Consider the following 15003-nt stretch of genomic DNA (forward strand, 5'->3'; position numbering starts at 1 on the left):
GCCAGTCAACCTGTTAATGAACGTTTACAGAGTTAACAAGGTAGGGGGGAGATAGGGCAAAGAAAGCTTAAAGGGCCAGTGCTCGCACCTTACACTTTATACTTTCAAGTTAAAGGTTAGAAAACAGTATTCATGTAAAGGAGGGAGCAAGAAACATGTCTCAAGAGGGGATTTCGGAAAGACAGGGCAACACAATTAATGCCTTCTTTAAACAGAGATTGAAAGACCGGCAGCCAGCCTCGCTCTCTTTATGAATTCAGTCATTCAAATACTTTGCTCTAACTGAGCTGGGGGGGGGGGGTTCTGTTTATTTTACAGACGTCTGCCTCTGACTCTTTTTCAATATCTTGAAAAAGTTTATTGTTACTGCATATTTACCCTTTGACGTTTTTGTTTTTTTTATGTTACTTAAAAACGCTCAGTTCCTTCATGAAGGACAGAACATATGAATTTATGATTTAATTTCAAACTGGATAAAAAAGATTACTGGCCTTTTTTCTTTAATTTTTAAAGCCTGAAAACTAAATATGTTTATGTTCATTTTCAAATCTCCTTCATACTGTCACCTCATCAGTGTCTGGGTCAGTTTGAAGTTGTCTGTGTCAAGTTTTGATTTAAATTGTATGGGTTATTAAACCACAGTTATGGCCTTCATAAAACTCTTTATAGAAATGCTAAAACCTGAAACTGCTTTTGAGATGTCTACATTCTCAGAAGTTTGTTTCCTTTACCGCAAATCATGGACTTATTCAAGCCATCAGAGACTTGTGTAGAATATAGCAAAAGACAAACAGCATATAGCGCTACAGGGGGACTTTTAAAAGCAACTATTGGCTGATTGGTTCTGAAAGTAATCAATGAGCCTGTTAGCAGGCTGCATACACCACTGAGTTTAAGTTAGGCCAAAATATTTTATTTTAAAAAGTTATTGAAACCATGTGAGCTGGTCAGACATTCAAAGTCTGCAGCTCAGGTACGACTGTGTTAGTGGGTGTTTCTCAGTGAGGTGGTTATCAGCACATAACTGTCTTTTTGATTCTTTCTCTCAGTATCGCTACATTAACATCATTTCGCCTGGATAATATCCTTTCTCATCCTTCAATGTTTTCTGTTACTGCTCCTCAAACAGATTGTAATGAAACCAAATGATAAAAATGCATTGAAGTACAAATTAATTAAGTGCAATGAAATTAATTATTGGGTGCAGTACTGCAGAGATGTTAGCTGAAGACATCAAACGGGAGAGAGAGGGGCTGATGGGATAATTGGGAACATTTGGCTTACAAGCTATACTGGACATGAATCAACATCATTAACTTCCATATGAGGTGGAAATTATGAGTTAGGAAATTAGCTAGTTATTGAGACAGTGAGGAGATGTCACAGGTTGAGGAGGCGGGATAAACTAAAGCATTAGCTTCAAAAAAAATCTCACAGTCTTTATTACTGAAAGAAAATCAAGCACACTATTTGTGCAATTCAACATTTTAAAAATGTAATGATGACAAGGGGGACTATAGATATTTTATATTCTTAAGAGTCAGGCTTAAGTGAGATCTTTCTCCGTTTCTGGGGGAAATTGTCTGGTTGTCTTTAAAGCCTCTCTCAGCTTACTGCCTACTTTCACTTGACTCGCAGGCAATACTACATGTGGGAGAAGCAGGGAAAAAAAGCAGTGCACACAGGGCTTTGATCACAGGCAACATAACACAAGAGAGATACGGTAGAGAAGTGTAAGAAAGTGTTCCACACACAGCAGCGATGGGTAGTGTGGTAAAGTGTAGCCTTGCCGTTTCCTGCAGATAATGATGGCCAGAAAGGTGACCAGGCCAGAGACCAGGGCCATGCAGATCCAGATTATGGACATGGTGTTGTAGCGCAGAGGAGCTGAAAACGTACAACAAAAACAAAGTTAGGAAAAAGGTGGCGCCAACAGGGGAGAGTTTGCAGTTTACACTAACACACGCTGGCACCGCCTGACAAACACCGAGCGGCAGGTGCAGCATTCTTGCTCAAACAAGATAAACAAGAATCTGGAGCTTCATTAAAGAGCTCGGCACTTTTTTAAATGGCTTCCTGTTTGCGTTTTGAAAGTTTGTCCATGGCATTAGAGGTAGAGAATATTCAGCTCATTTTGTCATCTATTTATGAATACTTAATGCTGCTGTCCAAACTTGTGATTGATCCTCTCACTTTCAACACTCTCTTAAATTCTAAAACTACTGTACTGAACATGTGGGATATTAAGTGGGGGAAAAAATATCTTAGTGGGAGTTTTCCATCAGAGAAGTAGTTAAATTAAAAGTTGTGCCTTCTTGAGACAAAAACAATGCAGCCCAGCGTTAGATCAATCAGGAACACTGGTTATATTCTCTCATACAATCATTCTGTTATCATCCTTCAACATCCTTCACTCCCTCTCAACAACTTCCTCCGTCTTCGTGCTCTGGTGATCAGCTGATTATGGGCTTTTTCTCTTGAAGTATTAATCCAACTGGATTTCTGCCACACCCCCCCTCTTAACCAATCACCCTGCTGGGGTCAGATTTTAAAACAAGTTTGCTCTCTTCTCAGTTTGACAATTCAGTGCGATCACTGCGACCCTCCTCCACTCCAGTCATCTCCACTCCAGCTCAGCAGAGTTCAGATTCATTCTCAGAAACCCACTCCTCATCACATCCTGCATCCTTCTATCACCACCACCACCAGGGTCCAGACACCATAGGGACGTATCCTATCCTGCTGTCGACCTCGCTACCCCTCTGAATGTTTATCCTTTTGTCTTTACCAAAGTATTTTTCTATTTACCTTAAAGGCTCTTCTGTCCCAAACGTTGGATGTTATTATTGTGCCAGCTCTGACCCGTGGGCACACTCACAAACCCAAGAAAACAGCTTAACTTGACCTTAAACAGTTGAGGGCCAAACCTGCGCCTAACCATCCATCACGCCAAACAAGTTTCCATTTTCTGATGAACTTAAGACGCCACATGTCCTCCATATCCAAATATTTCACCTCGAGGCTTTTTGAGTACAGCTGTTAGCACCACAGCTTTGTCCAGGGAAGGACCGGGGATTGAACACCTCACTGTGCATAAGGATCCCTGCCTTTCTGACCAGAAGTCCTCAGGGCTGATTTTAAGCCCTGTTCAGTGCTGCCTGTAATCTAAACTCCCTGTAGTCACTTTCAGCTCCCAAACATACAACATTTTGACTGACTGTTTCAACGATTGCAAGATGAGAAGTTCCAAATTCAAAACATGTTTTACAGGTGAATAACATATTTGTACTTGATGCTTGATATGTTAAAGAAAGAGCCTGTAGCTGTTCCTGTATATTTTTTAAAAAGTAATGCCACTCAATCATCATTTATGGGCCTCCATACATGCGCAGAGGTGACAGAGACATTCTCCTATGACTCCATTTTCATGTTTCATTTCAGTTGGTTTTGGTTAACATTGCACATTTTTATCCATGGAGCTGATGTGTCTTCCCCAGCCAATCACAGTGCGTAGATGAACTCAATTGATACAACTCTGTGATTGGACACAATTCAATCTGATGAATATGATGGACGTATACGCAACAAAGAATAGAAAGTATAATCATAGTAAGGCCAACACAGGGCAGATAAAGGTTGTTTAAAACTGGGGGTGAACCTTGTGTTGTCCTTCACACACTGACACATAGTTAGCCTGCTTTCTGTTGGACAGACAGGTGCCAAACACGGGAAGTTAGCCCGTGCTAATGTGTGGTTGCTTGAAGTGTGAAAGGAAGCAGCACGTCCTGCAGTGTGCGATTCTAGGGGACATATGAGCCCAGGAGGAGGGGCCAAGTTGGAATGTTGTTTTTACAAGCAGGAATTAAGCTATACTACTGACTCAAGCTTTAAGGAGACAACAAAAATCAGAGCTTTGAATTTTTAACGTCAAACAGCTGCAACTCATTGCCATACACTGATCTTAATTTAAAGAATCATCTTTAACTGTTGTTCAAAAATGTCATGTATTTTGTGGATAATGAGTTTCAAGATAGAAAGAAAGAAAGAAAGAAAGAAAGAAAGAAAGAAAGAAAGAAAGAAAGAAAGAAAGAAAGAAAGAAAGAACGAAAGAAAGAAAGAAAGAAAGAACAAAAGAACGAATGAAAGAAATGATCTCATCAATATCTGAAAAGTTATCTAAATATTGTAAAGATGATTCAGTTTAGATGAAAATGATGGACTGTCATTTCTTCCACCAAACTTCCAAGTTCAAATAACACACTAAAATCCTGAATATCAGGTTACCAAAAACAATGTCCCACAGACTGAATAAAAGTAAGTATAGTCGGTGAACTCAAGCATGTTTGCTGAAAACAGACGAGGAAAAAGGCTACACAGACTGTTTTTCATAAACTTTAGGACGTATTGATTAGTCAGCATGTAGGCTGGTGGGATTTGTGCAGTCCTCTTGCTTCCAGTGTGAAAATGAATCAGTATCAAGAGGATGAGAGTCGGGGTCCAGTGAGCAGCGGAATGAAAGGAGACTATTAGTCAAAGAAACAGCGCTGGGACTCCAAGCGTGCGGGAGGTTTAGCTTTGCAGACCTAGAGTCTGTTCTGCACGCTATCTTCCAAATCCCCTATTAGGAGAGAAAAATGTTGTAATAAAAGGTTGTTTTTTGTTGTTGTTATTCCTAACTTCGAGAGTTGTTCTTGCCTCAGGTGGACAGACCCAAGAAGACTTCTACCTGACCTCAGCTCTGTGTACAGCTGTTTGAAGCTTGGATAGGCTGCCGTTCTGCTGACAGGGGAGACCCTCTAACAAAGTGCAGATCAATGAAAACAGAACCTGGACTCAGGTGGTTACCAGCCTCTCTGACACCCAGGACTCTTTAGCCCTTGACCAAGCCTGGCCTAGCTCTGAGAAACTCTCTGTGCCAAATCTTTGAACAAATTTAAACCATTTTATAACTGGACATTTTCTAGTGTGTACAGAACATACAACTGCTAGATGGATCTGACGGATCAGGGTAGGAGGGAGGCTTTGAGCAGCTGCCTTCTTCCTGTTTCTCTGTTTCTTTTAGAGCGTAACAAACACACCTGCTTTCCCAGTCTGGATCTCCACATTCTGACTGAAGCGTCCACAGCCAGCTGATGTTCTGGCTCGGACCTGGAAGATGTACTTAGTGCCCGGCTTCAGCCCTGACACACGGGCACTGGTATTTTTAGACTTTAGAGTGGAGTAACTTTGCTCTTCATTGTCCTGTAAAAGAGACACCTGAGTTAACACCTGAGGTCACCTTAAAGAGCAGACACTGGACAGTTTATGAGCTCAGCAGGCACCTTATAGTAAGGGGTTTGTAATAATGCATGTGATGTAGAATGGAGTGGTACATTTCACAGCATGAAACATAAACAAATACGTCTGATGGTGTGAAGTTCATTATTTTTTTGTATTGCATCTGCATCAAACTGTCACAGATTTGGCCAGATAGGAGCAGCAGAAACAAGTTGTTGAAATCATTTCATTAAATCATTGATTAAAAAAAAAGCTTTGAAGAGAAGAAACAGTGTATCATGGAGTGAACAGTTGTGCATATGGCTGAACAGGATAATAACATTAACAAGTTAGCTGTAAGAGACTTGCTGTTTACACTTAGTTTTTAATTAATCAGAGTGTATCTGGGCTTTGCAGAGATTATGAATAAAGAGGACTGCTTGATGACTTTTATCTTTTGATTTCCCACTGGATAAAGTAGCTTGACGTGTCAGCGGGGGTTAAATTAGGACAGAGTCTGGTAGAGCCGAGCACCGCCTCATGAATATGTCCATGGCTGCCAACTCTGACCATGTGGTGCCGGACACCTGCTCTCAGGCTCTTACGCCACCCAAACAAACTGCACGCCAAATAACAACGTGCTTCAAGTCATTTCATAAGATCAGGTGGACACTAACTTTGGTTTACCAATACCAGGTCTGCCATATCCTGACTTGTAATGTGGAGTTTTACATTAAATGTAATGTGTCTGCGCCTCAACAGAATCAGGAAAACTTTTTATTTCAGAGAAGGTCTAAACACCTTTTTAAAAATCAAACATTATCTCGTGTTATGTCACCTGATGAATACTTGGAGTTTAAAAAAGATTGAAATTAAATTAGCTTCATATGAATGTAACATTACACCCAAATAACCATACAATATTGGGTTCACTATTACTCATTTATACAATCTTCCATTTCTTCTGATATGTATTTTAACTTTAAGGTTATTGTAGATACTAATAAAACTATGTATAATTGTGCTTTATTAAATGTGACATTGATAATATCTTGCTAAAAGAACATTTTGAAACTTTTGTTTAAACTAATTTAGTTTAAAACAAAATTTCCCAAAATAAATAGATTTGGAGCACAAATAGGGAGAATCTTTTAAACAGAGTTGTAGACATGTATCAGACATTCATTTTCTCAACCTTGTAAATGGTATGCAGACTTGAGCTTGTATTATTGCTTTCGTAATCTTCCCACTCAAAACGCTTTAACGCCACACAAACCTATTAACACACTGACTGGAGAGGCTGCTCTGTGAGGCGTCCATCAGTGTTTACTTATCCATTCATGCACATTCAAACAACACAGACAAAGTAGCGGGAGCAATTCAGGGTTAAGTGGCTTGCCCAATGACGCATGGCTGCAGTAGCTGGGGATCGAACCCTCGACCTTCTCGTGGGGAGATGACTGATTCTACCAACTGTTGTTTCTCCAGGTGTAAATTTCAGATTCTGGAAAAATTGGATAGTTACATCTGTCTCTTATCTGTCAATCATCAGACCAAATCCTAAGAACCCCAATCAACGCAGTCATCTCTGTGACTTCTACCCTTGTTTAGGCAAGCAGAAAACTCTTCTCAGAATATAAGGAGGAATAAGTGTTTTGAGCTGTCTGTATCATTTATCAGACTCTTGTAATATTTAAACTTTTTTTTTGTCTTGTCTGTCATCTTGCTAATTTTATTTAATTGATTTGAATTGTCAATATCTGCATGTATTTCTAATTATATGACAATGTTTTGATAAATACTTGTTGCTCAATATTAACGTTATATTGTTGTATTGTTTTCAGCCGTCGCACTGCAGCGTGCATGATGATGATCATCAAGATGATCTGTGCACAGACAAGTTCATTGCTTAATAATTTGTCATTGAACCAAAAGTCTGCAGGTTGGCAGCATTTGATGATTAGTTTACAGAGGGTTATTTTATTGTGTTTACACTTTCATTTCCTTGAATTTGTCACCTTTACAAAAACGTGTGACCCATAACATCCTCCCAGTTCTCTCTGGTTGTGGTCTGGACGTGAAGATTGTCTAGTTTTAAGACAAGGGTTCACCTTTCTCTCTAATCCCAATTTAAAAATGATCCTCAGTCACAGCAGATCCATCTGACACACTAACACCTCTAACTCCAGTTAATCTTGTCATCCCTTTACATTTTGCTGTAGAGCTGCTGTGAGTGCATCTTTGGGCGTAATTGAAGTATTACATAATCCAGAGGTAATATATTTGTGCTTCAACAGTTACTGCCAGCTTGATACATTCCAATAATCTTATCTGGTAAACACTTCAGTCTTAAAAAAAGTCATTTTTACAACATCATTTTACAAACAATGCTGTGCCAAGTGTCTTCAGAGTCATTTGAACAAACATCAATCGATTGAAGAGGGTAGATTGTGCTGGATCTTAAATTATCATAAATGAATAAAACGAGTCTGCCAGTCAAACGTAATTGGCAGGTAAATACCTCAGATATCTTTTGATCTGACTCAGCCAGAACGCTGACAGGCACTTTGACAAGTGTTAGTCTTATTTTCTCGCTTCCGCTCAGATAAAAGATTTATTTATGTTACATCATTTGTTAGTAAGTGAATTTCCGAGCTTACTATGCCTAACTGGCATTGATTTCTTCACAAGCCCCCAGTCATTAAAAACTGGATGCATTGGTTGTTTATAAGGAAATGTCTCTATCTGAAGTCTTGATTAACACTGAAGTTCATGTTCATCTTCTCGCCTTGTTTTCTTTTGCCTTCTGCAGCATCTTTGCCAACTGCGATTCTTTCGAAGTGGTAAAGAGGTAAAGTAAGTTCAGCACAAATAAGAAGTGCAAGGTGCAATACGAACAGCAGAAAAAGTGAATCATTCATGTGTCCTTAGAAAGGATAAGAGCCTAATTATGAAGAAGTGCAAGGTGCAGAAGTAAGAGCCTTTTTTGTATTTATTATCATCCTCAGCTATAGTGTGCTGCTGCAGCGACTGCCAGCCTCGCTGTGACTCATGGTTGTTTAGTACAGTGGTACAGAAGCCTTAGGATAGCACATTGCTGACTTGTCCACTTGAAATCCCCCACAGACGTCTCTCCCCCCACAGGCGAGGCCAGATTAAGACACCAGTGCGAGAGACGAGCTAATCCTTCAGCAGTCCTCCACACCGTCCTGCTTGTTGGGCTATGAGACCGCCTGTTCCCCGGCTGCTTCCTCTGCAATTAGCTGATTTCTATCATCACACACACACACACAACTACATGTGCACATTCACACACACTCGCAGCAATTAGCTCATCACGAGGCTTATTCGCTCGCCAGCCGCTTGCTGTCACTGTCACTTTTGCGAAGTTGGAATCTACACCGTCTCATCCTCCTTATTGCTCTCCCTCTCTCGACCCCCATTTCCTTTCAATTAGCCGAGCTGCCAGCAGGATCTTTTTCTTGGATTAAGTTATCCAGAGTCTATCCAACCGCTCTGCATTTAAAGTTTCTCAGCTCTGTTTAGTCGCAGCCTTTTGAAGACAATGCTCTCAGGTAGCGTGGAGACCACGATACTGTTTGTCCTCCATAAAGCTGCCTGAACAGTTTCCTGTAAGCTGATCGTGGTTTATCTCTATTCTTGTGTATTTGCTTTGGAAGTGTGGTTATGGAGCGGTACAGTGAAAGCACAGGGTGAAGTACCTTCTCATAGTACTTGATGTCGTACTCCAGAATGACTCCATTTGGCTGGTTTGGTTCATGCCACATCAGAATGACACTGTCTTGACTGGTGTTCTCCTGACGGATCGCCATAACCTCTGAGGGAGCTGCACAAGAAACAGGAGAGATTACTGCTTTGTCAGTTCAAAATGTGTTGATGAATAAACTCCACGTGCAAGAGAGTCAGTTAACACTTCATACAATACACTCAAGATATGATTCATGGTATTACATCCGCTGGTGAAGACTTCATAATGTCTTTGAAAAGATGTGAACATTGTGACAGACGAGATGAGGTTTCACTGCAGACACATCCAGACAACATTGTTTTCAGTGCATTTCGATGATAAACAATCATTCACGACGAGTTAATATTTGGTTACATCGAGGTAGAAGCAATGTTTCAGTTTGAGAAAAGATTTAGGTTATGGACAAACCACATCCTCCAAAACTTTCTCTTGTATCTAACATCAAGACACCGCATTAAAAATCTATATATCCACAGGTTCCTTGTTAAGTCAAGATAGATTTGTTTGTTATGAGAACAAATAGTCAGTGCTTTCATATTCTGCAGTATAGTCTCTTCAGTCCCGTTCAATGATAACTTTAGTGCTCCAGTCTGTGCATCAATAAGACATGTGACTAATGCCTGAACATGTGTAAAATCAGAATGAAAGGAGGACCTTTCAGTCATACATCTAAAGGTAACAGGTTAACAGAACTTTATACATCATGATCAAATCCATCCATCCATTTTCTAACCTGTTACTGTTCTGGTCACCAGTCAATCACAGGCCTGACATATACAGAGAGACAACCAGCCACACTCACATTCACACCTAGCGACAATTTAGAGTCACCAACTAACCTAAGGAGCCTGACTTTGGACAAGCCATGGTACGTGTAAAGAACCCATGCATGTACATGAAGCACATGCAAACTCTACACAGACAGGCTCCTGCCAGACAGGGATTAGAACCAGCAACAGAACTAACCACTGGCCCACCGTACAGTCTCCTACACTTAATTATGGAACTTTTTTATATCCGGTATTTATGAGGCTGCAAGTGCCTTGAAAGAAACATTTTTATGCCAAACAATATTTAACCCTTGTGTGGTGTTCGGGTCTGTGGGACCCGTTTTCATTTTTTATTAAAAGAAAAATGATACAATTAATTAATTTTTCAAACTGAGACTCACTGACTTTGGCTCATTTTCTGTGAAGAACATATATCAGAATACATATTCAATGACCACCCACCATACACCCGCCCTACACATTTCTATTACATATAAGATGTCCGGGTCCACTGGACCCGGGGCAAATAGAAGTGTGGGTACACAGAACATCAGAGGGTCAAATGTGCGAGAAAATGAGAGCAGACAGTGTTGACAAACAATGTTGCAACTTTGTGTGGGAACCGCAGGTGCAGAAACACAAAAGAAGCAGACCTGCAAACCTGTAAAGTATGGTATAAAGATCTGGGCTGCCTGTGATGCCACTTCCTCATATGCTTGGAACTTACAAGTCTACACAGGGAAACCTGATGGAGGAGCCCCCGAGAAAAACCAAGGAATGAGAGTTGTCCTCGACATGTCTCAGGGACTCAGTGGACACAACATCACATGCGACAATTTTTTTTTACCTCGCATTAAAAGCTACAAAATGCAACGGGTCCATCAGACCCACAATCACTGGCTGAGTAACAACAATATGAACATTACACAAGGGTTAAAAATACTGTGAGCAGAGACAAGAGTTGAGTTCAGTCCTTGCTTTCAGCCTGGTCTCTGTGTCTCTCTCTTTCTCTCCTCTAGTGTTTCTGCAGAAAGTGTGACTGTCAGTGAACCTTTCTAAAGAAAGAGAGAGAGATCGTCCACTAATCAGTCACAGATGGCACTGTTCTCGTGAAAGGATAACATGAAAACCACCTCAGATGCAACTTAAATCCATCCAGGCCTACTTATATAATATTTGAGCTTGACCTATGAACACCAAAATCTGATTTGTTTATCTTTTAATCCAAGACGAAGTTTGTGCCAGATTTTGAAGGTATTCCCTTCAGGTGTTCTTGTGATTTCACTTCCGAGAAATGGGACACAAATAATGGACAGAAAGTGATTTTCCAGGATGTTATTAAATCACAGTGACGTTGACCTCTGAGAGAAAATGCCATGATGCCTGATTTCATCCTACGAGATGATTTTGTGAAAAAAAGGTGACAAAGGTAGAACATTTTATTTTGATTCATGATGAAAACTGATGACGAGTCCTTCCATTTGAATAACTATCTAAAGAGGTTCCTCAGACATCAGATTCCACAGAATGGAAGGTACAGACAGCTCACCTGAAATACACATCGTACCTGCAGCCAGAGCAGTCCCCTGTGTGCCTGAGCTAAAGAAAATAAAACAAGATGGACTTCTTGTACACTGGTGGTGAAACCCTTTGTGACTGACACTTATTTTCTGTGTTGGGATGGATGATGTTTTCTGCAGATAGAGCTCAGTTTGTGTAAATCTGTTGTTTCCACATAGAAAACTCTAAATAACCAAGTTGGCCAGGAACGGATAATTTGAACGTTTGATTTGAACTGATATGGCAGTAACATTGATGCCCACCAGGGGGCTTTAGTGAGTTCTGTTCTTCTGTGTTTTACAAACACGATTTCAGAGAAAATCTTTCACAACTGCAGATAAATCCCTCTTCAACATTGTCACTCTGAGATTCTGTTGAGCCTGAGAAGAATAAAATAAGGCCCCTGTAATGAATGTCTTTCATTTTTATTACTAATGACTTCTGAACACTGTTTCATTACTTGTCAGGAACAGTCCCACAGTCGGAGGTCTGTGATTGGAGTGGTTAACCAGATACCAGCTGGTGTTACCATATTGGCCTGGAAACCACTGCATAAACTGTCTGAAAATGATGCTCATGCATGAGAGTGAACCAGAGCAGTGAAGCTGCAGCCATTAGCAAAACAATGAGCTGGAACTCTTCACAGGGCTTCATAAAGCAGAGGGCAGCTGTGCGAAGGGGAACAAACCTCTATAGGATTATCACTTTGAAAGAGTTAGGTCCTCTACCTGCTTTTTGTAAAGTGTCTTGAGATAACACCTGCTATGAATTGAAGCTATACAAATAAAGATTGATTGATTGATTGAAACACCTCTGTCATAGTGTCACAATAATCATTTTAGAAAAGAGTTTTCAAAAAGGTTTCATTTATTTCTCCTAGACAACTTTGAGATCCATGTGAAAGCTAAATGAGACTGAAGCTACTATGTCTCCAGCTTCTCATCCTGGCCTCCAGACAAAATCTTAACCTATAGTCTCAAGTTCAGTTCCAAAGGAGGTCTCATCAAGTTCTGATATGATTCTCAGATGTGCCTGAAAGTACTATTTTGATGTAACACATTTGAAAACAAAGCCCTCTTTCTATAGGTCTGGTTATAATGTAACTGGCTTTCACATTATTCTCTTGGAGGTGGCTGTGGCTCGGTTGGTGGAGCCGTCCGGAAGGTCAAGGGTTTGACACTAAGCTCCCACAAGCAACATGTCCGATGTGTCCTTGGGCAAGACACTTAACCCCGAATTGCTCCCCCTGCTGTGCCAGGGGTGTATGAATGTTTATGAATGGGATTAGTTGCTTGTGATGGTCAATATACTGTACATACAATTCATTTGATGTTTTCGTATGTAAATTGGAATTTGTAAGGCTGCTTAATTTTAGTAGGCTCATCACAGTCTCTCTTTGTCTCATTATGTTCTGCTTTGGAGATGACAATGAACCATTAAGAAGATATCTGCTTTAAGTCTCAAATAAGACTCCTGTAGCTATAGTCTCAACCATTTCTCCGAGTGAATTTTTATGAGAAACAAAAAAGACATTAGAGTGAGCTGTCTTTCTTTAGTAAAATATAGGGAATTGAAAAAGACCATGTGCCTTTAGTTTTCTCTTGTATCTTCATCACTTAAAGTAGACTGATTTACACAAATGTTATGAGGAGAGGGTGTTGATATGCAGCTGAGGGCCGGGTTCGGATGATTACCCATGGCCGCTGGGACGAGAACAATGGCCTTTATGGACATAAAAGTAAAGAACTTGTGGATATATTTGGACTATTTCTGTAGCATATACAGTAGCCAAGAGCGAAAAATTAGATCAATTATTTCTTCATGAATACTGACAAAACAATATGTTGTCCGTGGCTAGGAACTCTTGTTAACAATCATTTATTCCATTTGACTCAAAAATCGTGAACAGATAATCTGATTTCGAGGGAACATTAGGTTTTTCTGGTAAGAACTGCTTACGTATGTATTGCAGCACAGTCTTCAAGGTGAGTAATTGTCCATCACTGTTCTGAACCCTACCTGCCTGGTTTGTTGTGATGTTGGCCACGGCGTAAAAGGACGGCTCATTGCTCAGGTGTGTCACCGCGTTCATGGCCAGGATACGGAAGGAGTAGTTGGTGTGAGCCACCAGATTGAGCACCGTCACCCACGGCTCTGTCAAGCCCGTCTGGCGGGGAACGAAGCGAACAGCTGCGGTTCCCGTACGCTCCACCAGTCCTCCTCCTCCCCCGACCCCTATACTCGCTCCAGTTTTCCCCCCACCGGAGCCTCCGGGGTAGGATAAGCAGTCCTCGCAGAGCCCTCCTTCCCCTGAGCATTTCTGACACAACACGCTGTACTGCAGGTCGCTGCGACCTCCGGTGTCCAGAGGGCGATCCCACTCTAGATTTACTGACGTCCCATTGACTGAGGAGATGACGCTGACTGGAGCAGATGGAGGGCCTGGAGAACAGAAAGACAGAGGTTTCAGTTCATTCACATGTTTGATCACAGTTGTAAAAAGTGACATTTTTAAGGCACAGATAACTTTTGCACAACATTCCATAGCTGCTGTGCGTTATCGGTGTATGCCAATGCCTTTGAACTCCTAAGAGATGTTCCAGCCTGAGGGATTAGATGATCTTGGGTGCCGTGTGTTTGTGCTTACGGGAGCAAGGAGCTGCTGCTGGGTCATCCGCTGCTCGATAGTAGTTGGAGTCACAGGGGCAGGAGAGGGCAGCCCTGGTCTCTGAGTGGCTGTGCTGAGGACATTTACCACACAGGCCATCTCCCGCCACCGGTTTATAGAAACCCACCTCACACGCTGCACAGAGAGAGAGAGAGAGAGAGAGAGAGAGAGAGAGAGAGAGAGAGTAAATAGGGTAAATAGAGAACTTGTGAGAAAGGGCTCTGCACTTCCAGGATCACTGAGACCACGATAAAAATGAGAGTGTGCAGCCGTAGAGGCATGAATCACACTCCTATAGCAAGCTGTGCATATTATCACTGCTTCAACTTCTTCTAAACTGTGTCATCTTCTCCAAAGCATTCATTTTAGGACATATCTCCCTCCCCCTCTTGCCCCCCCTCTCCTCCAAATCTATGTATAATTACAGGCCTTGTAACCGTAGAGACCGTGGAGCAGGGGAGATGAAAGTCATACTTCTCTCTGCTCAGATTTGGGCTGAAAAGCCTCTGCACTGTTGATACTCCCAGTGGGACTCTCCGAATCCAGACCCTGTTTCAACCTTATTCAAGTCCTCTGATACATATTCACTTTTAACTCTGCACTGATTAATAATAGAGGAAGCTCTGATAAATATATTCTCTTTCCGAGCAGTTAATAGGCTGCCGCTATGTTAAATGGGGCAGGGGTATACACTGGTATAAAGAGCAGCAGCAGACACTGCTGGTGCTCTTCCCTGCAGGGTAATTGATGTTCCTATAGAATGCTGAGTGTTAGTTTACACATGCTCTGTTTTTCTAACCATTCCTTGTTAAGTTTACAGAAGACCGTTTGAGGTGCTTCGACTTCAAAGAGGAGCATGAAATTGGATAACCAACATGAGTGAAATGATAACAAAGAGGACGTTTAGGATGTAGTCCGGATTAGTAGCTGAGACATTTTTAGATGCGAATGAAACGATCCTGAGCTTGTACCTGAAAAGT

The 15003-nt window shown here is 41.2% G+C and overlaps 1 protein-coding gene across 3 annotated transcripts in view; it reads right to left on the reverse strand.

Annotated features, from left to right (window-relative positions):
- Positions 1-15003, reverse strand: part of epha8 (eph receptor A8) — a 114604-nt gene that overhangs the window by 17223 nt on the left and 82378 nt on the right. For all 3 annotated transcript variants that reach the window (XM_079342633.1, XM_079342632.1, XM_079342634.1), the window contains exons 7-11: positions 14003-14158; positions 13375-13797; positions 8979-9103; positions 5079-5241; positions 1755-1887 (exon numbers count right to left, since the gene is read on the reverse strand). In XM_079342633.1, the coding sequence (XP_079198759.1) occupies positions 1755-1887; positions 5079-5241; positions 8979-9103; positions 13375-13797; positions 14003-14158 (1000 nt within the window). The remainder of the gene's footprint in view (positions 1-1754; positions 1888-5078; positions 5242-8978; positions 9104-13374; positions 13798-14002; positions 14159-15003) is intronic.

This window comes from Symphodus melops (assembly GCF_947650265.1).
Source record: "Symphodus melops genome assembly, chromosome: 4".
Taxonomy (NCBI): Eukaryota; Metazoa; Chordata; class Actinopteri; order Labriformes; family Labridae; genus Symphodus; species Symphodus melops.